The sequence below is a fragment of the Parasteatoda tepidariorum genome, chromosome 2 (assembly GCF_982258835.1).
Source record: "Parasteatoda tepidariorum strain Cologne lab strain chromosome 2, Ptep-v5.0, whole genome shotgun sequence".
Taxonomy (NCBI): Eukaryota; Metazoa; Arthropoda; class Arachnida; order Araneae; family Theridiidae; genus Parasteatoda; species Parasteatoda tepidariorum.
Window position 1 is genome coordinate 19332460 of NC_141756.1, and position 25245 is coordinate 19357704.

At 25.8% G+C, this 25245-nt stretch overlaps 1 protein-coding gene across 5 annotated transcripts; it reads right to left on the reverse strand.

Moving 5' to 3' along the window:
- Nucleotides 1–6568: 6568 nt before the first annotated feature.
- Nucleotides 6569–24667, reverse strand: LOC147814573 (uncharacterized). Of its 5 annotated transcripts, none has more exons than XM_087155604.1 (14): nucleotides 24517–24667; nucleotides 18491–18574; nucleotides 17312–17359; nucleotides 17055–17096; nucleotides 15554–15601; nucleotides 14122–14184; nucleotides 13359–13406; nucleotides 12142–12189; nucleotides 12000–12047; nucleotides 11784–11840; nucleotides 10809–10874; nucleotides 10217–10264; nucleotides 8128–8199; nucleotides 6569–6870 (listed from the first exon to the last, which is right to left on the reverse strand). In XM_087155604.1, exons 1-13 carry the CDS (start codon nucleotides 24526–24528, stop codon nucleotides 8128–8130), a joined length of 684 nt encoding a protein of 227 aa, XP_087011730.1. In that variant the 5' UTR covers nucleotides 24529–24667; the 3' UTR covers nucleotides 6569–6870. The 5 variants fall into 5 exon arrangements, with proteins under 5 accessions (XP_087011730.1, XP_087011731.1, XP_087011729.1 ...); XM_087155605.1 differs by lacking the exon at nucleotides 24517–24667 and adding an exon at nucleotides 22531–22632 and having other exon boundaries at nucleotides 13359–13403; XM_087155603.1 differs by lacking the exon at nucleotides 24517–24667 and adding an exon at nucleotides 22531–22632.
- Nucleotides 24668–25245: the final 578 nt, after the last annotated feature.

The window sequence follows — 25245 nt, forward strand, 5'->3', positions numbered from 1 at the left end:
TTAAGAATCAATTAAATCAGTTAAATTAAATTCATTGCAAGCAAAAATTAATCAGCTCCACGAAAAAAAAACTTTCAGGTATCAGAATTTTAAAAAAATATTCATTGCCGTCAAAAATTCAAAAACCAAAGTATTTCTGCACTGTTAAGTTTTAAGTTAACTTTTTCTCTCTCAAAAAAATAAATAAATAAATAAAAAATTTTTTATATATATATTAGCAATTTTGTTAACTTTTTTATTAATTGCATACTTTACACAATTATGAAACTAGAAGAAATACGTTCTCTTAGCAGACTGAATAAAAAATCTCTCAGGAAAAGTAAGTAAAAGCTCTTCAGATATCCAGAAAATACTTTCATGAAAGTTTTTTTTTTTTTCTGTTTGAACTAAATACTAAGAAGAGAAAAATCTAATAAGTGAAAAAAATTATTACAATTAATTGTTTTTGTCTCTTTAATTGATAGTTTTAATTTGGAGAATATATTATCTCCTCAGTATGAAAAACCCCTCATATGAGGATTTTCTTCGTGAGAGGATATCGGGCTAATAGAAACAATTTTTCACGAACAGATATTTTTTTCCTCTTTTAAATATAATTATATGTTATAAATGTTAATTATGTAAGCTTACGAAGTTTTTAGAAAGTGAAGAAGAGCAATTCATGACCTAAAAAGCTATAAAAAGCTATAAAAAGAAAAAACGAAAAGAATAAAGGATAAAAAAAGAAGGAAAGAAAAAAGAAAAAAGAAGAGGCACAAAACGAGCGAGCTTATTGGTGTATTAAAGAAATATGTGCGTTAACAATCCTCTTAGTGTAGTTGTGTCAATACTATTACGAAACAATATCAACACTAACTAAAATTATCAATATAATTATATAGTAAACATAGAAAATAATTAATTGAATAACATTTCAATAAATAATGTAATTTATGAAATTAATTTCTTATAAATTTTTAGTAAATACTAAGACATTAAAATAAATTTTAATTCAAATAAATGACATGCAATTCGCTAAATCTATTAGAAATGTGCTTTAGTATAATTCATCATATAAATCAAAAATCGTCAAATAAATTCGTAATATATAAATTCGTGAAAAAAAGCGCTTTCGACAAATTACTAAAATAGAGATCTATCGACAAAGACTACTTACTTCTGCCTAGCTAAATAGCATGAGATTACCGTAGCTGATGCTCTCTGGTTATTTCAGTTTCCGTTTTTAAAAGCGCTATATGTTGAGCCACCTCAGCTAGATTTGGCATGTGACAATTTTAGAGGCAATCATTGTTCGATTCGCCGTGCAAGAGAATTAGTAACGTAAACAAAACAAAACAAACGTTGCCACCAGCGGAAAAGAAATACAGCCAAAATTTGGGAGCCACGGAAGAGAATTATACACTATTTGGAAGAAAGTGACGGGACACGACACTATAACGACATAAACGCAGATTTATTAAAATTAATGGAAGGTAGGACCTACTTTGGCGGCGATCACAGTTGCAACCCTTCTGGGCATGCTTTCCACTAAATTAGCCATAGTAGCTAGAGGAATTTCCTTCCAAATGTTTAACAGGAAGTTCTATTGCTCTTGCTTGCTTTTGGGGAGTGGGGTGCAGGCCCTCAACCGACGATCTAATTCGTCCCATGTCAAATTGGGTTAAGATCAGGGCTCTGGGCCGGTCACTCCATGTGTTTAACGTTGTTGTTCACATACCAATCAAGAGTCCTCCTTGCAACATGGGATCTTGCGTTGTCGTCTTGATACAAGCAATCATCCATACCGTACGTTGCCCACAATTTAGGAAGGACATGATTGTCGAAAATGTCACCGTATTCATCGGCATTCATCATACCATCAACCTTCACTAGTGGGCCAGCCCCATACCTAGAGAAACAGGCCCATACCATCAATCCTCCTCCACCAAACTTTGCAGTTGTCCCTTTACTTTCTTCCAGATAGTGTATATATTAGATAATTAGATAGTAAACATAGAAAATAATTAATTAAATAGCATTTCAATAAATAATGTAATTTATGAAATTAATTTCTTATAAATTTATAGTTATCATTAATTTATATAACAAATCATCATAAAATCTATGAAAATAAAATCATAAACCAGTCAAAAGAGATACTTTTAATCTCTTGATAAGAGAAGATTAAGCCTAGCAGATAATCCCTTCCTCCCTGATTAATCCTTTCTTAAATAGATTTGTTACATGAAACTTTATAAATGGTTTACTTCACTTTACGAATAATAGAACTTAATGCTTCAACTTTATGAATATCCTTAAAAAAATTTATAAGATACCTAAGTACCTATTCTCTTTTTTATTATTATATTAATTATTTTTGATTAGTGGTAGGTAACTACAAGAGAACCTGAAATTCAAGTTTTTTTGTGTTTTAGAACCAAACAATAGACTAATGAATAAACCCCACTTCGTTTAAATAATGATAATAATAATACTTTAAAAATATCTACTCTTGATAAAATATTTAGCTCTTCAAAACACCAAATTGATTTAATGAATATCAAAACATTTTAAGAATTTGACTAAGAACTGATAACGAAACTAATTGGTGTTCATGCACAAGATGAACAAAAGAAGCTCTCGTGTACTTTTAAATTTGCAATCAGTTCTGTGAAGGAGGATATTGGGGGGGGGGAGTTCAGTTCATACGCATACTTTCTACGGACATAAACTTATTTCAACGTAAAATAATTCTTAATTCAAAAATATTCTGTTTTTTCTTAAGTATTTCTATTCAATTTGATGAATTTTACCGGGAAGTTAACTTGTCAAATAAATTAATGAATAAAATTCGTAAAAAAAATAAAGAAATCAAGAAAAAAATAAAATTCAGAAAAAAATAAAAAAATTTGCATGAAATTAATTAGTTTATTCACCCTTCTCCGAACTATATTCAGTGGAGCATCGTTTATACGACGATCACTTATACGACGTTTACATTTATACGACGTTTTAGTGTGGTCCCAAATCATTCCTATTCATTTTAATGTAAAAATATATCGTTTATACGACTCACAGAATCGATTATACGTCGATTTTTAGATTTTGTTCTTTATTTAATTTTTTATTTTTTCTTGTGTATTTTAAAAAAGGGCGGAATTTGCCAACATGAATGATGCAGAAAAGGGTGTCAACAAGAATGCTTGGATGACGACCGTAATTTTTACTAGATGACTGAAAAAACTAGACAATGTTATGAAGAGGAAAAAACGAAAAATTGCTCTATTCATCGACCAATGTCCTGCGCACCCATCGATACTAAATATTTTGGAAAATGTAAAAGCTCTCTTTTTTCCTGCAAATTGCACAAGTGCGCTTCAGCCATTAGATTTGGCCGAGATTAGAAATTTAAAATTGCATCATAGAAAGCAGTAACTTCAACTCGCTATTCAAAGCATTGTAGAGAATAATAGCAAGAAAATATAATTAAAGGTAACATACATTCAAATGGCTCACTGCAATTTTTCTCCTTTGGTTATTTGTTTGTTTTGATTTGTCTGATTTAGAAATTTATGTAAATTAACACGTTAAACATTAAAATTAATTGAAAACAGAGTTAGTTTCAGTTTTAGAAGTAAAAATTGATTATACGACGTTATCGTTTATTCGACGTTTTTCGGTGGTCCCTTCGGCGTCGTATAAACGATGCTCCACACTTTGAAAAATAAATATAAATAAGAAATGACTAAAATACACGAAGATAAATAAATAAAAATAAATAAATAAATAAAAGAATTGAAATTTGGGGAAATGGATTTGTTAACGACTTCCTTCCCTCATGCATTTTCAGAACCCACTTTCAAGATTTTTTAAACTAAGCAATTGCATTATTATAAATTATTACTATAAATTCTTATTCTTATTGTAAATATTATTTAAAAAACAAAAGTAAAATATGTAAATGTTTTGAATGAAATATGGTATTTGCACAGTTTTTGTATTTCTAGGAAACTTTTTAAGTTCGAATACACTTTTAGTTCACTTAAAAGTTTTATTAACAAAATAAAGAAAAAAATATTTTTAGTGAAATGCAATTTCATGAAGAAAAAAAATGAATATTAATGAGTAAATAAAAGTAATGTAATGCACATCGGACGCTTTGTAATTGCTATTTATTTATTTTAACGTTTCGCAATGCTTTGCTTTTCTCACGTTAAATTGTTCATATATTAATGCTTTTTTTTCTCCGAAATTTAAAAATTTAATGCAGTGGCTTTAGAGTGATCACCACTCTCCTATGAATAGTATTAGCTAGCGAGTAATAACGATTTATTAAAAATCCAAAGTTAAAACTCGATTCTGTCTGATTGAACTTTTTCTAATATATTTTGAGTAGCTTTACTGACTCACACAGGACACTTTCATGACTAACTACTATTTATTTATTTTAACATGTTGTGCTTTGCTCAACGTTAAATTGTTCACTTTTGAATGCTTTATTTCTTTATTTTTCCTGTTTGCTTTGTTACGGAAGCAACAGCATGCATATTTATAATTTTAAAAGAGATAATATCAAATCTCGGAGAAAAATATTAATTACCAACTTGAAGCCCATAGTTATCAAATATTGGAGAAACTATAGTTAGCAGTTGCTAGTAATTTTAATCATAAATATGTTTTTTCTTATTCTCATTATTCAAATAAAAATTTGATTTCAAGACATTGATTTTAATAAGCTATAATTAAAAAAAAATTACTAAATTTTAATACTTTGATATATTTTCTTTTTTCACAATTCTTTTCATTCTCAAACTTTAACTTTTATCTTTAAAATAAAAATATAAACATTGAATAAAACTTATTAAAAAACAAATATGGAGAAATTGGACACCGACGGCAGTTAAAATATTAAAAAACATAAATAACACGTTTGAACAATCGAAGTTAAAATCTTTAAATTGAAATTAAAATCTTGATTAAAAAATCAACAGTTTTATTGATTTGCTCTGGTACTTATCCCTTTAAAAGGAACGTTAGAACCTCCTTTCACACTATATCTATTATAGCTTCACAATACTTATGCAGTTTAAATAGTTATCAAGTGTACTAACATAATTCATTGTATCTACATTTCTATATTTGGAACCTATTAAAAATGCACCAATTACCATCATGCTAGTTGTGCCAATTGCCAAAATTAATTAAGCCTCACTGGTGTCAATGGCGATATTTTGCATTTCTCCTCAGCGAATTAGTTCTATTTCTCTATTAATTTTGCTTTATAGAACTTAGTATTTTATTTTATATTTTATAACCGTCGTTGAACAGCCGACCCTCAAACTCATTGCTCAGCATTATCACTATAGAATTGGTCGATTACGGAACTAAATTTGTATTTTTAAAGTGCAGAAAACTTCTTTTAAATGAGAGAAGTTAATAAATATCACTAATAAAGTATTCAAAATATTAGAAAATAGAAAATCGTCTGCTATCTTATTTTCATCAATGGTGAGTTCTAAGCCTATGAAAAAATTAAATTTTTCGTTTAGCTAAACCGAGCAAACTAATGAAAAATTTCTAACGAATCTTAGGATCGCAATCCGAATGTCAAGGATGAACAGAGTTATCTTATTAATTCAGAAATTCGATATAGTTCTAAAAGAAACTCACACGCAAGATTAACTCTTCATTTTATTATTTTAGAAATACGTTTGGAACATTTTAGAGCTTTTTATAATTTTATAGCATTTTTTTTTTTTGTTTTGTTCTTTCATTTAAGGAACAAAAAAGTACTTTTTCAGAAATGCTTATCACAAATTTAATTTCGCAACTTATATTTTACAAAAAGCAAAAATTAATTTTAAAATTACATATTTGAAAGAAAAGCTTTATCTATTTATTTTTTAATTAATGGAAATGCACTGAAATATATTCGAAAAAAAACTCCTTTTAGAGAAAACCGCCGACAAAGTCTGTATTTTCACTAACACAATTGAAAAAAGGAAACACTTTTGTGAATTAAAACTTGTTAGAATTTTCTTGCCCTAGAAAATTGCGACTCCCCCTAAATTTCATATATTCAAAGCATAACAATAATTTTAATGATAAAAAGACGCATTAGGAACAAAAATATTGTGAAATGTATTAAGGTCCTTTACTCTAAGAAAAATTGGTCCAACTTTGAACTGAATCTAATTATTGAACCATAATACTGTTCAAATTTTCGACAGCCTTAATTGAATTATTAATTGTGATCACATTTTCATACAATTTTTAATAAATTTATAAATTTATTCTTCTTTTTTTCAACAAAAATGAACTTGAAATTTGGATATGTATTAAAAGATCTCAAATTATATAATATTCTAGGGAAATGTTTGTCTGCTTAAATCGATAGCGACTATTACAAAGAGCATCCTGAATGAAAATTCGAATTGCGTCATTTTCCTATTTCTTATAGTCCTAATGAAAATTATCAGGATTTTCAATTCGAATTGGAATGATTCACTTAATAATCTATATGATACAAAAGCAAAAATGTTTATTAGACTTATTTACAAAAATCTTTCAAATTTACATAATTATCGTCATTTGTCATTACATAATTATCGTCACTATAACTGTGAATCGATGAATATTTAATAGTATGATAATGAATAATTTCAACATTTACATCAATAAAACATGTATTTAAAGATATACACAATACATTTCATTCAAGACGATATATTCATTCAAGTTCTTATGATGTGAAAAAAATAACTGAATGCATTAATTTGGGGGTTTTTTCTTCTTTTTCTCCATTTTTATTTCTTTTTTTTTTCTTTTCATGTTGATATTCTATTTTCCATTTTTTATATCCAATCTCTCAAACAGGATTTTTCTCAAAATCTGAAAATAAATAAATTAACAAAATTAATAATTTAAAAAAATTGCATGCACCTTTAAATACTGTTTTGGTGTTATCTCAGTTAGGTTTATTTCACCACTAGCTTTATTAATTGTGACAGAAATCAGCTTAGAAAATATTTAAATAAACATTTTTATTTACTAAAGCTTATGAAAAAGAATTTTAAGGACACAATTTTGATACACAGTTTCAACTTTTTCAGATAAATACAGTACATTAATCAAAAACGCTCGAAAAGCTGTTTTTCGAAGTTGCATGAAATGAATGCTTTTTTTGTTACTCATGACCGTTTGATCAAGTTTAGCCTATTTTTAGCAAGCGCCCTCTATGTTCGTTATGAAAATGGCGCAATATGAAGAAAAGCCACAGTTTTGAGAAAATGAAAAGCGTTTGTGGTCTCATTTTTAAATATTTTGAAATTTACTCCAAAGCTGCATTTTCTGTGTTCATAAAAATTTCCAAAAAATAAGAATAAGGCATTTATTTTGATAATCTTCATCTAGGTGAAAAAAAATTTCGCCAAAAATTGATGATTTTTAAAAATGTATAAGAACTTTTAAATATTTTTTATTATTTGTCCGTTATAAAGCAGAGATAATTCTTTACAGCAAGATGGTATATACAGTTTAAAATTATAGATTTGCTTCAAGTGTAAGGCACTTAAACTGCGGTTTTTTTTTTTTTTTTTTTTTTTTTTTTTTTTTACTTTCCTTTTCACCTTCTCTGTATTACAGAATATCTTTAAATATATTTTATTCAAAAATACTTTTTTTTAAAATGAACGAGAACACTCTTACGTAAAATGTGTCATTGGTTATCTTCTTATAAAACTATAATAATCAAATAAATAATTCTTAAAAACTAAAGTGGTGAGGTATTGCCTGGTTAAAAACTTTTTTAGTTTCAAAAATATGTAAGAAAAAAAAATAAAACAAAACAGTCAACATGTTTCAATTAGCACCGACATATTGAAGTGAACATATTGAAAATGAGCACCGACATATTGAAGTGAACATATTGAAAATGAGCACCGACTATTCTTTTTTCCTCATGTCGACTATTTTTCTTCTTCCTTTTTATACATTTTTGGAGTGCATGAATTTTTTAATCAGGTAAATTTATATTTAATCAATCGATTCCAACAACCATTTAAAGCTAAACATGAAATGTTTTGATTGCGAATGTGTGAAAAACTTAAAAATAATTCAAGTAATAGTCAAAAAAAAAAAAAAACTTACTCATTTTCGACAGCTTCTTTTATTGTTCTTCGTCCGCTCAGAGATGGAAACGTAAAAACCATCTGAGCACTCCTAAAAAAAAATTTCCGACTATTATTTTTAGGCATTTTAATAAAGCTGATCATATAAAATGTACAACGAAAAACTTGAGGCAGATAGTTTTACTACTGCATTATGTGTTCAGTACACAAAATAAAAAATGAACCTCCCTAAATAACTTTTTATTTTAAATATCGGATTTTCGCGTTCTGGGACTCAATCTTAATGGTTCGAGGGAGTGACCTTGATTAAACTAATTAATAGGATGATTTAAGTTATAAAATCAGACACAAAAAGACACTTTCTTCTGAATTCACATGCCTTTTTAATTTTAAAAATATGACTTTTTCAAAATTTGATTTATCAGGAGCTATTCAACTGACTTCGTTAAAAAGAAAAAATTTACTTTTGCTATTTAAAATTGTGTTTTTTAAAATGATATAAAAAATTGCATACCTTACAATTTAAAAAAAATTTCGACTGTTTTTAAATAAAATAATAAAAAATAATCAATATTTATTAAAAGTTATATTTTGCTTTAGAAAAATATATTTTATAATTGTGTACAAACATTCTTCAATCCACTTAAAATGTTCTCGAGACATTCTGAAATATCCAAAAAAAAGTAAAATTAACATTAAGGGGTTCAAGCTTTGGAGCTCTCTCCTGTCCAGACTATTGAAACCGCATTTCCCAGATAGCTGCTATCCCTTTCCTTAATCTGTCGTCAAAAAAGCATGTTAATTCAGAGAGGGTATATTTCTGTATCTGAAATCATCTTTTGCTGATTTGTAATTTAAAATATTTAATTATCGACATATTTAAATTAATAATTATAAATTAATTATATTAACTAATTTATCACATTAATTAACTGAATATAGTTATGATTATAAATAATATTAAAATTAATAATACATAGTAAATTAATTAGAATATATATTTAAAATCAACCTACTTTCGAACCACTTTGAACAAATGTGTTTCTGTATCTGATTTCGTAACTTAAAATATCCTCTTAACTAACTAATTAGCATATATAAAGTTATTCCCTTAAACCATTAAGATTGAGTCCTAGAACGTGAAGATCCGATCATTGAATCGAAAGTTTTTTAGAGCAGTCCACTTGCTTATTTATTTATTTATTTATTAATTTTTATTAATTAAATAATTTATTTATTTTGCTCATTGCACATTAATCCATAAAAAAGAAAAGATTTTACCCTCAATAGTTTTTCTAATGATCAAATTTCATGATCGAATTTAAAAGCAATCTCCGAAATTCTACAAGGTGATCTCAAATGTGACAGTTGAATTAATGCTAAATATTAATTAAATAACGGAATCAAATATTAACACATGCTTTGAAAAAAAAAATTGAAGAAGGTGAATTTTTAAAACTCAAATCCTAATAATCAAATAAAGTGTCGATGAACGAGAAATTATTCTAATTTTTTTCCATATATTTCATACATAAATAAATTTTAAAAAAAAGAAAATATGAAGATGTCGTAGAAAAATTGATATTTAGTTTTACACGCTTAGAAGATTTTACCGTCTAATTAATATTTTCTTTTTCCTAAGAAAATTTTCTGGAATTGGTTTTCAGTTCAGTTTTTAAATAAAGAATGTTTAAGTAAATATTACTTACATAATAATCCTCTCTAAAAGTAAAAATAATTTAGTAATAAAAATAATGTATTGAAGTTGCGAGTTTCTTTGCTTTACCTGGTAAAAATATGCGAGATAAAAATTAATAAATGTAAAATTGTTTGCCTATGTAAACCTTATACGATTTGCTAGAAAAGGTCTATTTTACATCAATAGGCTTATTTTACAGAAAACGGGCCCATCAGAGACCGATTTAGTAAAAAAAAAAACAGTCTCAAATTTTTTTTTAAATTCACTGTTTGAAAATTGCACTACAGTTATAATAGTGCTAAAAAATTATAAATTATTTTTAATTAAAATTAGAGTAACTAAACAAAAATAATGCTGTAAAATTATTTTCATTATTTATTTTACACAGAAAAGAAAAATAATAACTTACATTTTCCTTATCATTTTTTCTTTTCCTTTTTCTTCGTGGCTTATGATCCTGAAAGAAACATTTAAACATCTTGATAAAATCATCTTAATTTGATCTTACATCTTGTGGGACAATTAAAAATAAAATTTTATTTCTTAACGAACCAAAAATATTCCAATTGTAAAATACAGTTTTTGTTTTAATTGTTTTATTTGATGAGTAAAGCAAGTTTCGGAAAAATGAAAAGCTTTTTCTTTTCTTATTATCTTTTATTTTGCAATGTATTTTAATATTCATCTGTAAAACTCTTTAATATTTACACATACAATACATTTGTAGAGTATATTACTCATTCAAAACATATAAAATCTTGCAAAAATAAAATTCTTTAAATAAAGTTTAAAAATGTAGTAATAAAATAAAAATAAAACACTGTCCTCTTTATCAAATAATGTTTAAAAGCATGAATTTAAAAAAAAAACACACAATTCGTATGATTTTTAAAGGATGATTTCTAAGATAAACTCTTTGTTCTCTTAATATGTATATATTTATTGGAAAATGTAATTTTAAATGTAAGAAAATAAAAGAATTAAAGGGAATTACGACTTACAGATTCAGTAACTTTCTTTGCTTTCGTCAATTTCAGTATTAAAGCTTCTTCCTCTTCTACTAGTTTCTAAAATCATAATTAATAATTTTCAAGAGGAAAAAATAAATATTTATGAGATCAAATGAATTCTTGTTCATGAAAACAAAATAAAATAACGATAAATATTTGAAACCTAAAGCTTACTAGCATAATTTTAAAATTAAAATTAAAAAAATCAAGTGAAAAATTATTTGAGTTTTAAAAAATACCCGAAATTGCTTGATTTTTAATTAAAACTTTTTGGGAAATTAAAGCTGTTTTATTATAAGATGGCATCTCAGACATTAAATATTAATTATTAAAAAAATAAAATTTATAATTTGATCAACTGAATGAAACCATTATTTTTTTTTTTTTAAGTTTTTAATATTGCGTATCAGTTTGTTGTTTTTATCTGCAACAAAAGCCTTGAAAAATAAAAGAATTCTCAATGATAACACATATTTCTAAGCAAGTTGATAAATAACATGAAAGTAATTTTCTGGTTAAACATGAAGTTTTTTCTAAACTCAATAAAAAACAAAAAAAAATTTTTTTTTTTTTGAATTTCATTAATAGTTGTAAATTTTATCATTGTATATTAAATTGTTTCTATAAAAACGCATGAAAATATTTGTTTGATTATGTATTCAAAAAAATTAACTCAGAATTTTAAAATATTCAAATATCGAATAAGAATTTAATTTTTAGAATTTTAGTCTACAAGTATGTGTGTTATGGTCTCTAAAAGTTGAAATAAGTGCATCATTTGACCTACTATTAATGGGAGCTATTAATGAGAGCGACATTGAGTATAATAATAATTTTCTTAAAAATAAAGGAAGAAAAATAGTGAAAATATAAAAATAATAGTTTAAATGTCTAAAGAAGGTAAAAAAATAATATTCGAATTAATATCAGCATTTCTTTTTAGGTAAATGCTTTCAAGATATTCACCTTCAGTTCCTCTTCGACATGGCTAGCCTTTTCAAATATATTATCTTCCGAAGCCTTCTGTAAAAGATAAAGATGAGCAATTACTAACATACAATACAGTGAATACAGTGAATGAAATGAAAGATGCATCTGAACTTTCACAGCTAAAAAATTATTTTTAATATTAATTTTAATAGTCAAACACGAAATTATTAATAGAAAACACGAAATACTTACACATTCTTTTTCGAGATTCGTAATATTTGTTTCTTTTTTCGAAATCATCTGCAAAAAAAAAGAAGAAAAATTATTAAAAATACGTAATTAATAATCATCAAAGAATATTTGTATTTAATAAGAAATTAAAAACCATTCTTACATAATTCTCAGAACTTCTGAATAGATCAGCCTTTATACAGTCTATTTCCTGAAAAAAAAAATTTAAAAGAATGAAAAAGAAGCTAATTTTTCAATTTAAACAGAAAATATAATAACATTTTATCAGGCAGGATTCAATTCGTAGTTTAATCTTTCCATAAAAAATATGCAGTTGAAGAACAAAATTTATATATAGGAAACACAAATATAAAATTTAAAAAAAAAAAAGATGAAAACGATTTTTATAAACAACTAAAAATTAACGTGTATATTTCTCCAAATTTTTACCAAGATTAATTTTTTCGCATGATTATTTTTCTTTCATACATTTAATTGTTTAATAAAATGGAGAGATTAAAACAGAAGGGTTCATTTTAAAAAATAATAATAATTCAAACATATTTTTATTGTTACAATATTCTAAGTCGTAGAATTATAGACAGGCTTGCATTCACTTGCATGCAAATTTGATGGTTAATATTAAAATATTAAATTTACAAATAAATTAAAATACCAAGAAAAGATGCCCTAATACCCTCTTTCACGCAGTAGGAGTGGCCAGCCATGGTTTTACAAGTTAAAATTCAAAAAAGAAAAAGAATTCAAGAATATTAATAAAGAAAGAAAAAACAGACATCATATAATAGGCTTATGACAATGCCTGCTTGACATTTACGTTATTTAACATTTTTATAACAAGTAAAATAAAAAATAAACTCTGGTAAATATTGTGTGCCTTTTTTGTCGTATCACGTGCATTAATAACTTTACTAACTGTTGTAAAAATATTTGTAACATATAACGTAATAAATTGTAAATGAAGAACATACTTCAGCAATAAAATTCTGAGAAAAGATGTGGCTTTTAGATATAACTTTTGATTCGAAATTTTTTTGGCATTGTTGTGCCAAATACATTATAAGTAACTATTTTTTACAACAATGAATGAAAATCGGAACTTACGTTGGTCACGTGAGCAGTCATTTACTTTTACATATCATAAATTTTGCGTCATTTATTTTCGCGTCTTGAAATATCTTTTCGTCACATGCACTTCAGAAAGTTTATTGTAAAATTAAATGATTCACAACAATAAATATATAACTTCTTATTCAGAAATTTAAAACATTTTTTTAGAAGATGCAGGTAACCTATTTTCCCTTAACAATAAATCAATAATCAATGTTTTGTTTTAAATTTCAATCATACTATACTTACATAAACTTCGTTTATCTTCAAAATTTCCTTATACTCATCAGTTTTCTGCTAATAAAAAAATGCTATTAGTTGTTATTGATTTTGCGAAGAAAAAAAAATTAAAAGCACTCGATTAAAAACATTATTGTATTAATATTTACAAGTATGTACGTTATAATAAAATAGACTTTAAGAATTAATGAAAAAAAAGTCTAAGGATCATCTACTTAATTACAATTTAATAAAATAATTAAAATTAATCATAATTTATTCATAATTTACTCATCAGTTTTCTGCTAATAAAAAAATGCAATTAGTTATTATTGATTTTGCAAAGAAAAAAAATTAAAGGCACTCGATTAAAAACATTATTGTATTAATATTTACAAGTATGTACGTTATAATAAAATAGACTTAAGAATTTATGAAAAAAAAAGTATAAGGAAATGAAATTCATCTTCTTAATTACAATTTAATAAAAAAATTATAATTTATTATAATTTATTCATAATTTACTCATCAATTTTCAGCTAATAAAAAAATGCAATTAGTTATTATTGATTTTGCAAAGAAAAAATATTAAAAGTATTGTATTTATATTTACTTATTGTATTAATTATTGTATTAATATTACATTATTGTATTAATATTTACAAGTATGTATGATATAATTAAAAAGACATTCAGAATTCATGGAAAAAAATCTAAGGAAGTAGAATTCATCTTCTTAATTAGAATTTAATTATAATTTAATTGTAATTTAATTAAAAACAAAAGATCTTACCATAGACGCAGATTTTTCCTTCTCGTCTTTTGCTAAAAGCTTATCAATGAAAATAGCCAGAACCTGTTTTGAAAAAAGTAAAAACGATTAATTATGCAATGTTCATTATTTTAGCAATTCAAATATATCTTAATTTTAAAAAAAAAACTCTATTAATTACATTTCTCAAAAAATATTGCTTTCAATACATAAAATTGTAATTGTAAATTTTCAGTTTTTGGATTTCTACAGTACCAATAGTAGGTGTACTATTTAAAAGCTTCAATTAACATTATTGAGACTATTAATTATTGCTGAAATTAATTAAGCATCATTGACAATAATAATGAGGTAATTTTTTATGCTTTTTCCTCGATGAATCAATTTCTATTCTCCAATAATTTAGTTTTTTAACGACCCTAATTAACCTATTAATTTAACCTATTAATTAAATTAATCAGTATTATTTTATTTTATATCCGTCGTTGAACAACCGACGCAATTATCGGGTTTAGGACTACTAATGTTCAACTCCATAGCCTTGTAATTTCAAACCCAATCCAGAAGACAAAGAAACTCGTGAATCTAGTATTGGGAGAAAATCGCCATCGAAAAATTTTTGATGGTACTAAATCGCATTTGCGTTGCGTGGAAAGGAAACCACGAAAACCTCTCATGCTTATCCTGACGGCAAAGCGGATCCCTCTACCATTCAGGATCCGTCTACCATTAACGGTATCTTACGTCATCACTGTGATCGGTGCGAGCCGCGTGCAGAATTCCTATCAATAAGCCATCGCTGGGATTCGAGCTCGGTTTAACTCATTGGAAGGTGAACGCTCTATCCCCTGAGCTACCACGGCACAAGTTAATCAATTGCAGTTATCGAATATTATTAGTAAAGATACCAATATTTATGTAATTATTTTTGAATCGGTGTTCATTTTAAAGTTCGCAAAAATTCGCCCGAGTGTTACTGACGCCTTTAATATTTAACCTAAGATACCAGTTTTAATGACGCCTTTTATTTAAGAATTAAATATAGCCTTGGTATTGCCGTTATAAGTATTAGTGGTATAATGTTTAATATAGGCACTGTGGTATTAATTTTTTTATCATCCTCCAACACGGATACCATACTGTGCGCACCTAATACACAATCTTTAACTCTTAATTATATGTTGTATATTCTGGTGCGGTTTTATTCTATTAGATTTACTATGAGCTAGAAGTTTAACTCGCCAAAAGAAAGATTAACTATATACATATAATTTGAAATGTGATATTCAAAATTTATTTGTAATTTTAATTAAAATTATCGTTGAGCAAATGTGACAAAATTTATACTTTTAAAATATTTTGTCACTAAATAGTCACTAAAAAGATAATTGAATTGGACATTTTGTCACTAAAGAGAGAAATAAAAACCTGATAATAACAAAATTATTCTTACTTCCAAATCATCTTCAGGTACAGGAGACGAGTTATCAGGTGCTTCATTCTAATTTTTTAAAAAATAAATGAATAAATAATTTCTTAATTTCTATCATTTTGATAATTTAAACAGCAAATTAAATGTAAGTACATAATTTCCTTAAACGTTATATTACAATTTAATACTCATCCGGAGACTTTTTTTTTCAAACATAGCTCAAAATACGTGTTTAAAGAAATGGATTCAGCTCAAAATGCGTCTTTACGAAAATGGGCAATTCAAAATACGTATTAAGAAAATAAACTTAGCTTAAAAAATATATTTAAAAAAATGGTTGTTGAAAATGCGGTAAAGGGAAATAACTAATTAAGGAAATGTTTTTAACTCTTCAGTGACATGGACATAACATTTTATTGTTTTTCAAGCTTCTCTTACGAAAATTGCGCCTTTCTTTAAAAAAAATAAAAGCCTTATATTTTTAATTACTTGGCGCATTAAAAAAGAAATATTTTTTAAGAAACAAAAATCAACATAGTTTTTTTAGAAGGCTGTCACGAATCATACGCATTTAAATCAGTCGTACTAAATTTATGTGGTAAAAGTTTAGATTTTAAAAGACCATAATATCAGTTAGTGCAATGTTAGAAATTTCTTGGTAAAAATGGTTAACTAGCGATTTATTCAATTGTTGTTTCCCTATTCAACAAAAATGGTTAAATTACTGTAAAAAATAATATTCAAGCTGTTAAGCGTGAGAAAAAGCTTTATCGGTCGTTTTTTCCAGATATGATTAAATAACCAGAATTCCACCCGCTTCAAATGGGAGCCATTTTGCTCCGTAATACTGGATACATACTATAGATGAGAGGGCTAAACCAAAGCCTCCTAGAGTAGGAGGCTTTGGCTAAACGGTCCATCACATGACCGACTAAAAAGGGGTTCGAATCCCAGCGTTGATAGTACAATATTGCTCCCATTCCTACAGTACATAAATAGTTTCCAGTGTCCTCCACTCTTCAGTGATCATGCATTATACATATTGAACCATTCCCACATAAATAGCTCAACAGCAGAAGAGCTCCAATTTCCGTTCAAGTTTAATTTTAGAATCTATGCTGGTTGTAAATGGTTACAAAACCGTATAGTTTTGTATTCATAGATTTTTAACAGTAGCAGTCGTAAACAGTTTTAAACCGGTAACGGTAAAGAAATGTCTCTAACTATAAACTTTATAGTTAATCGGATGGACAGACTGCTGTCGGTTATTTTACCGTAATTTCAGAAGGAAAAATCTATCAGTAGGTTCTGAATAATACGAAGGGATCACCTGAAAAGTAATGTACTCATCCATTCCAAATATGAAATCTAAGAAAAATTTTTAAACGCTACCAATTTTACGATATTTAAATTAAATAATAAAATTTGAGTTTTTGAAAATAATTATATCGAAAAAGTTTTTTAAAAAGTCTGAAATCATATTCAATTAAAATTTTAATTAGATTCTTTACTCAATACTTACAATCTTCTCTCCTCCCGACGATTCATCAGTATCAGGAGTGAACTAATAAAGAAAAATAAAAATTAAATTACCAGAAATTGAAACGCTTATATCTTTTAAAAAATTTACTCAAGATACATGTGAAACTCAAACAATATTCAAATGAAACAACAGAATTTAACAACATTCTGCTTTTATATTGAGAAAAAAATTTGGAACCAAAATTATTATTTTAAACAATTGCATTAATTTCGATAATTAAAAAAATCAATACTCACTGAGATTTTTTCTTTCGACGAATCATCCGAAGAATACGATGGACTTGACTAAAAAGAATTTTAAAAAATAAAAAGGTATTTTTAAAAATTTTCACAAAATAAAAAATGAATAATATAGTATATATTTATTTATAAGTTACATTCCTGAAAAAATCAAAGTTATGACAAAATTTTTCATTGAAAGGAAGAGTGTTACAAACCAAAGATGCTTTTTACATATAGAAAAAGTGAGACCTGGTAAGCATAAATCAAAATAGTTTTTCCATAATAATTTAACGCTAATAGCAATTTATATCTCAGAAAACCCTGATTAACATCAACTTAAGCACATAATTCTAAAATCTCGGTCTAAGAAGAAATTAAAATTATTTACACAATAATGGGCTTAAATTAATGTTTAAGACGAGAAAAACAAAGATGTTTTTCAAATCTAACGAATCATTATTCAATAAAGCGTAATTAAAAGCAGCAGAACCAGGTTCTATATCAAAACATTTTTGTGTTTTTTCTTCTTTTTTCTCTTTTTTTCCGCTTGAACAAATATTTGCGCATCATTTCATGATGTGTGAAAGAGATTCTTAAAATGAAAAGCGGTGCTTACAAAACACCTTGCATTTTAAAGTAAAAATGAATGTTTTTTTAATCACTTGAAATGCATTTCTTTTAAATAATACCACTACGTAGACATAATCAAATTAACACAAAATTTGATCACTTTAGCATTTATCATTAAAATCTTTTAAGCATTATTTATTAATAAACCGAATTTCGTCCATTATTAAAAAGACGGTTGCTACAAAACATGTTATACGTAAAGAAACTTTGAAATGCTTATCAATAATAATAAATAAATAAAATTTTTGTATTTTCTTTTGAAGATAATCTGAACTTAAACTGTGAGAACTTGAACTTAAACTTGTTCATCATTTTATACTATAATAGATATTCTTAAAATATATAACAGAAGAGGTGATTTTAAAAAGGAAATTTTTTATTACTTGAAATGCACTTCGTTTTCATTGAATAGTGCTATTTAGACATAAGCACATTGACACAAAAACTGATTACGTTAACATTAATCATTAAAATATTTCACCAAAACGTAAGGAAAAATTTACATTCTTGTCAATAATAATATGACTAATAATAATAATTGAGTATCAAATATCTATTACTCACCTGCTGTTCATCACTTGATAGCAACTCGATTTCCGCAGCAATTCCGGTCGCATCATAATAGGGATCAATGGTTGGAATATCAATCTATCAAAGAGATAAATTACATTTTTTTTTCTTGTGCATAAAATAAATGACCTATACAGCCTTTGCCTTATTCTCTATAACAGTTCCTCCCAATCTTTTTGCCTATGCGAAACACTTATTAAAATATTCAAGTTTTAGGGAACATCAGGGTCCATGTAACATTATTTTATATTTTTTGCTTAAGTATTTTATTTTTTTCTTTAAAGAGACACTTATTTTTTTTTTCCATAAGAAAATGTAAGTTTTTTAAAATAGTCAATATTTTGCAATATTTTTTTATTAAAAAAAATACCTACTAATGCATATAAATAAAACTCAAATTTTATTTCGCATGCTTAAGCAATTGCTTGTCTTGAATATTTCAAAATGCAATGCTTTGTTTAATGAAAACAGACTGTCGGCTTATTTAAAGTTCATTAATAGAAAGGAAAAAAAAAGGAAAGGTCCATCTATATTTCGCTTCCACTAGTAGGCAGGACAAGAGAACTCTTTGCTCCGCCTTCTACAAAAATAATCCATTCCGACATTGCGTCAAAACCGCGCCTTCCTGCCGTTTAGCCAATAAACACTCATTTCTCGTAAGCAAAAATAAAGAGGGAAACTATTTTCCGATTCTTGTAGGAATTTTATTCTAAGAGAGAATTTTGTATTAATAGTTCGCAATCTCTCTTCCCTTTAGTCAAAAACATATAAAAGTAAGGAAGATGGAAGAAAGTGCTGCGTTTAAATAATTCATTTATTTCCTCCAAGCTGGAGGAAGAACTGTTCTTAGTAGCACAGATGTAAGTAAATATTTCAATTTACTTGAAAAACATCAGGTCTATTGTCATTTAAAATCAATCGATCAAAATTCTTTCACAAGCAATTAAAATGAGAATTACAATGCAGAGAAAGCTGAATATTTTAAAACTGTTTAACAAAAAATAAAATATAATTTTTAAAACTATTTTATTTAAGAAAAAAAACTCAACAATTTATTTACTTTTTTTATCACCCTGTTCATTAATTAAATTATAAAAGTGGCAAACCCTATAAAAACAACAACTACTGTCTGACGAACACCCCATGAGCGAGCCCCGACACTGAACTTGTTAATGATGGCTCTACAGTAAAGATTGGTATTTTTATTTTTAGGTAAGAACAGTACTGGTACATTAGACTTAAAAAAAGTTTTCATTTGGCGGATTGCTTTAGCTAATAATCAACTATTTCATGAAATCAGCAAGACTTTTACTCTTACTGGGTTATATCTGGTGATTGACAGAGAGTATTAGAATTCACAGTTTTGCATAAAAATTTGTTATCACTGACTATGTACTTTAAAATTTAAATCTTCCACGTTGAATTGCTGCAGTTTTCTAGCAAAACAACGATTTCAAAAAAACTCAGCTTGCGTTCTGACTCACACTCTTAAGGGATATGCGTAATCAGGATGACGATAAACTTTTAAAATACAAGACTTGCTGCTCATAGGATTTAATCGAAAGCTGGAGTGATTTGAATCGAAAAAATAAATAAATGAACGGGCCAATTCTTCAAAAAAATTGTCGAAAAATATTCTAATGCACAAATTCTATAGGGGAGAGTGGGGTCAGTTGTAACATTTTTTACTTAACTATTTTTAACTAACAAAAAATCCAATATATTATTAGTATTAATTGACAGACGAGTAAAGTAGACTATCCTCTACTAGAACAAAAATAAATACCTGATTTTAAATATTATTATATTAGTTATTAACAATTTTGGACAGTCGTGCACTTGTTACAATTGTCCCCACTTACGGGGTCAATTGTAACAGTTCATAAATTCAACTAAAATATAGTTAATTATACATATTATCATAGTTGTGAGATATTTTTTTATTGATCAAAAATAGTAGTGACATTTCAGGAGTAAAAATAATAATGAGCAGAGACCTAAAGGGTTAAACTTTTAACTTTAAGGGGTTAAAAATTTTAATTCATGCTGTGAAAGGTGACAAATAAAACAATGCACATGCAACATAATATAAATGATATAGGAAACTATTGGTGGTTCTTAAAGAGTTAAGTAATGGTTTGTAAACATAAGATTATTTATTTTCAGCTGTTACAATCGTCCCTTTACTTATTGTTACAATTGTCCCCAAGACGCCATTTCAGCTTCATTTGCTAAAAACAATGCTAGTTAATTAACAAAACGAACTTTTTTTAATTGAAATGTTAATTAAGCTGTCCACTTACATATTCGGTTACTAATTTTTATTTGTTTAAACAAAATTACTTTGCTACAATATAATATTCTAATACCAAAAAAAGTACTTGCGTGGCGTGAAAATATCTTTTGTGATGTAACTCTTTCAAAAGTACATAAAAAAGGTTGCCATAAGGGGTGTACATGTAGATTTATTTAATACACCTTGTGCGCCACCTAGGAACCAAATCTAGAACCCGACACTCGAAAGTTTTGCTCTGTTACAATCGTACCCTGTTACAATTGACCCCACTCTCCCCTACCACTAAAAAAAACCTTTTTTCCTGAAATATTTTTTTTTTAATCTTTAAGGATAGTATAAATCCATATATTTATATATTTTCGTGAATGAGAATGTATATATATGTATAAATCATTTACTAATTATTTTTTTATTTTGTTTTGAATCGGAAACTGATTTTATGCTTGTATAAGTAAACCCTCTAATTTTTTATGAATGAAAGATTTAACTAGTAGCTATTTCAGTAAAATTATTACTAATTTCTGATATAATACTTAAAATTATAATATTCAAGTTTTAATACTAACTTTAATTATAAAGTTAAAAGGAATAAAATATTTATTTTTACTAAAATAAATTGTTAAATATCTCTGTGATTTATTTTTGGGTCACATACTATTTTTACGTTTATTTAAATAGAAATATTTTTACTCTTGAGAAATTTTTAAATGACAAATTTTAGAAAAGTGTATTAAAGAAATCGTGCTTACAATATATAACAAGCTATTGAAAAAGTTAAAAATATTTTTAAAAAAATAATTATATTTAAAAAACAACGATAATAATTTGATAAAAACAAAATTCAATTCTAAGTTGCTACTTTATAACCAATTAATAATTGTTTTAATTTTATAAAAGCACCATTTATTAACAAATAATAAAAATATAATCTAATTACAATTTTATAATATTTAGCTATAAACAAATTATCACTATTCCTGAAATTGAATAAAATACATCATAGCCTCTTTTTAAATTATAAAGTTATTAACATACAATTGAGAATTCAAAAAATATAGTTTATCGTTAAAGATATAAATATTACCAAGCAATATGCTTTACTAAATAAAATTAAATTAAAAAATTTGAATTTTTTTAAGTAAAAACATTTATACATTAGAAGAAAAAAAATTTTCTTCTCCGAAACATGTTATTATGGAATATTTTAAAACTTCCCGAAATTCAAACAATAAATATTGAAAAAAAAAATCTACCAATCTAAATTTTTATTTAAAAATACTTTGTAACCGGATACAATTAACATTATGAACCCAAATTTTACAACGTTACTTAAAGAAATTTAATATTTAATGCTAATTACAGTTAAGTCTATAATCCAAAACTATATAATATAAGGTTTACTACTAATAAGGAGATATCCTTAAGTTAGTTAATCTTTTAAAGTATAAAGTAAGCAAATGACTTAATATATAATAAAAATGTGTTCTTTATAAACATTGAAAGTCCAATAAATATAAATAACAAAAAATATATGCTTTACAATTTACAAAATAGAGCTATGGAATATATTTTTTTGCATCTAATATAGTTTAGATTTCATGCTTATTTACATATGTGTGATTAAGAAACATTATAGAAACGTGCGATTAAAAAACGTTAAGCAACTGAGTAAAATAACAGGAAATATATATTTAAAGAGACGCGGGGAAAAAAATTGTATGAAAATTCTATAACTTACGTGACAAGCCATATTCAGCAAAGACACAGCTCAAAATATTCTGCACGGAGACAACTACCACCAGTACAAAATACTTGAAGAGTAATATCACATCTCTTCCCCCCCCCCACACACACACCCCTAAGTTCTCTTTAAAAAGGGATTGCACGCTTAGAACTCTGATGTTCTAAGGGCGGAAATGATAATAGCGCCCTCTTTCCTTTTTCCCATTTTAAAGATTACGCATTTTAATTTTAGTATTATTTAATCATGTTTTGTTACTTATGATTTAATAATGATCTATCTTAATACCTTTGGATTGCCATGTAAAAATTTAAAATTTGTAACCTTAACAGCAATATTTTAATTTTCAGTTCATTAAAATAAAAGTATTTTTTTCTTCTAAGAAATTTTTAAATCACATTTTTTTACCTCACAAATATGTTACAAAAGACAATCTGTAACAACTTATTCAGAAAAAGAAAAGTTTAAAAAAAACTCATCAAAACAGAATTTTAATTAATATTTCTAGGTTACAGAATAATGTTAAAAATATGTACTCATATTCATGCTACGTTATTTACACAAAATTAATATTTAGCACTAACTACTGATATCTCTATAATCGAAAACTATATATTATTGTGTTTACTACTAATTAGGAAATATCTTTAAAATAGTTGTTTCAATGAAATTGTTACTAATTTCTGATATAATACTTAAAATTATAATATTCAAGTTTTAATAATAACTTTAATTATAAAGTTAAAAAGGAATAAAATATTTATTTTTACTAAAATGAATTGTTAAATATCTCTTTGGTTTATTTTTGGGTCACATACAAATTTTACGCTTACTTAAATAGAAATATTTTTTACTCTTGAGAAATTTTTAAATCACAAATTTTAGAAAAGTGTATTAAAGAAATCGTGCTTACAATATATAACAAGCTATTGAAAAAATTAAAAATATCAAAACATATAATTATAATAATTATATTTAAAAAAAAAAGGACGATAATAATTTGATAAAATAAAAATCAATTCTTAAGTTGCCCCATAAGTGCAAAAATCATTAATATGTTTTAATTATTTATAACTAATCAATAATTGTTTTATTTTTATAAATACACCATTTATTAAAAAATAATAAAAATATAATATAATTACAATTTTACAACATTTAACTATAAACAAATTATCACTATTCCTGAAATTGAATAAAATACATCATAGCCCCTTTTTAAATTACAAAGTTATTAATATACAATTGAGAATTCAAAAATTTATTAATTTATTTTAATTAAGAAAAGTAACTAGATATAAGGATTACCAGGCAATATTTTTTGTTAAATAAAATTAAATTAAAAAATTTTAATCTTTTTAAATAAAAAAATTTATACATTAAACTAAAAATTTCATATATAATTTTTTTTTCTTCTCCGAAACATGTTATTATAGAATGTTTAAAACTTCCCGAAATTCAAACAATAAAATATTACAACTTGAAAAAAAAATCAACCAAACTAAATTTTTATTTAAAAATTCTTTGCAGCCTGATACAATTAAAATTATGAAACCAAATTTCTGCAACGTTACTTAAAGAAATTTAATATTTAATGCTAATTACAGTTAAGTCTATAATCCAAAACTATATAATATAGGGTTTACTACTAATAAAGAGATATCCTTAAATTAGTTAAACTTTTAAAGTATAAAGTTAGCAAGTGACTAACTATATAATGAAAACGTGTTCCTTATAAACATTGAAAGCCCAACAAAGATAAATAACAAAAAATAAATGCTTTAAAATTTAAAAAATAGAGCTATGGAATATATTTTTCCTACATCTAATATAGTTTAGATTTCATGCTTATTTGCATATGTGTGATTAAGAAACATTATAGAAACGTGCGATTAAAAAACGTTAAACAACTGAATAAAATAACAGGAAATATATATTTAAAGAGACGCGAAAGAAAAAATATATGAAAATTCAATAACTTACGTGACAAGCCATATTCAGCAAAGACACAGCTCAAAATATTCTGCACGGACACAACAAACACCAGTACAAAATACTTGAGGAGTAATATCACATTTCTCCCCCCCCCTCCACACACACCCCTAAGTTCTCTTTAAAAAGGGATTGCACGCTTAGAACTCTGATGTTCTAAGGGCGGAAATGATAATAGCGCCCTCTTTCCCTTTTCCCGTCTTAAAGATTACACATTTTAATTTTTGCATTATTTAATCATGTTTTGTTAATTATGATTTAATAATGATCTATTTTAATACCTTTGGGTTGTCATGTAAAAATTTAAAAATTTGTAACCTTAACAGCAATATTTTAATTTTCAGTTCATTAAAATAAAAGTATTTTTTTCTTCTAAGAAATTTTTAAATCACATTTTTTTACCTCACAAATATGTTACAAAAGACAATCTGTAACAACTTATTCAGAAAAAGAAAAGTTTAAAAAAAACTCATCAAAACAGAATTTTAATTAATATTTCTAGGTCACAGAATAATGTTAAAAATATGTACTCATATTCATGCTACGTTATTTACACAAAATTATTATTTAACACTAACTACTGATATCTCTATAATCGAAAACTATATATTATTGTGTTTACTACTAATTAGGAAATATCTTTAAAATAGTTGTTTCAATGAAATTGTTACTAATTTCTGATATAATACTTAAAATTATAATATTCAAGTTTTAATAATA

Coding starts and splice junctions, on each gene's coding strand:
- LOC147814573 (XM_087155604.1), bottom strand. Junction 10,875..11,783: donor ATGTCGAAGAGGAACTGAAG/GTGAATATCTTG, acceptor TTATGATTTTAG/AAACTAGTAGAAGAGGAAGA. Junction 10,265..10,808: donor CAAAGAAAGTTACTGAATCT/GTAAGTCGTAAT, acceptor TGTTTCTTTCAG/GATCATAAGCCACGAAGAAA.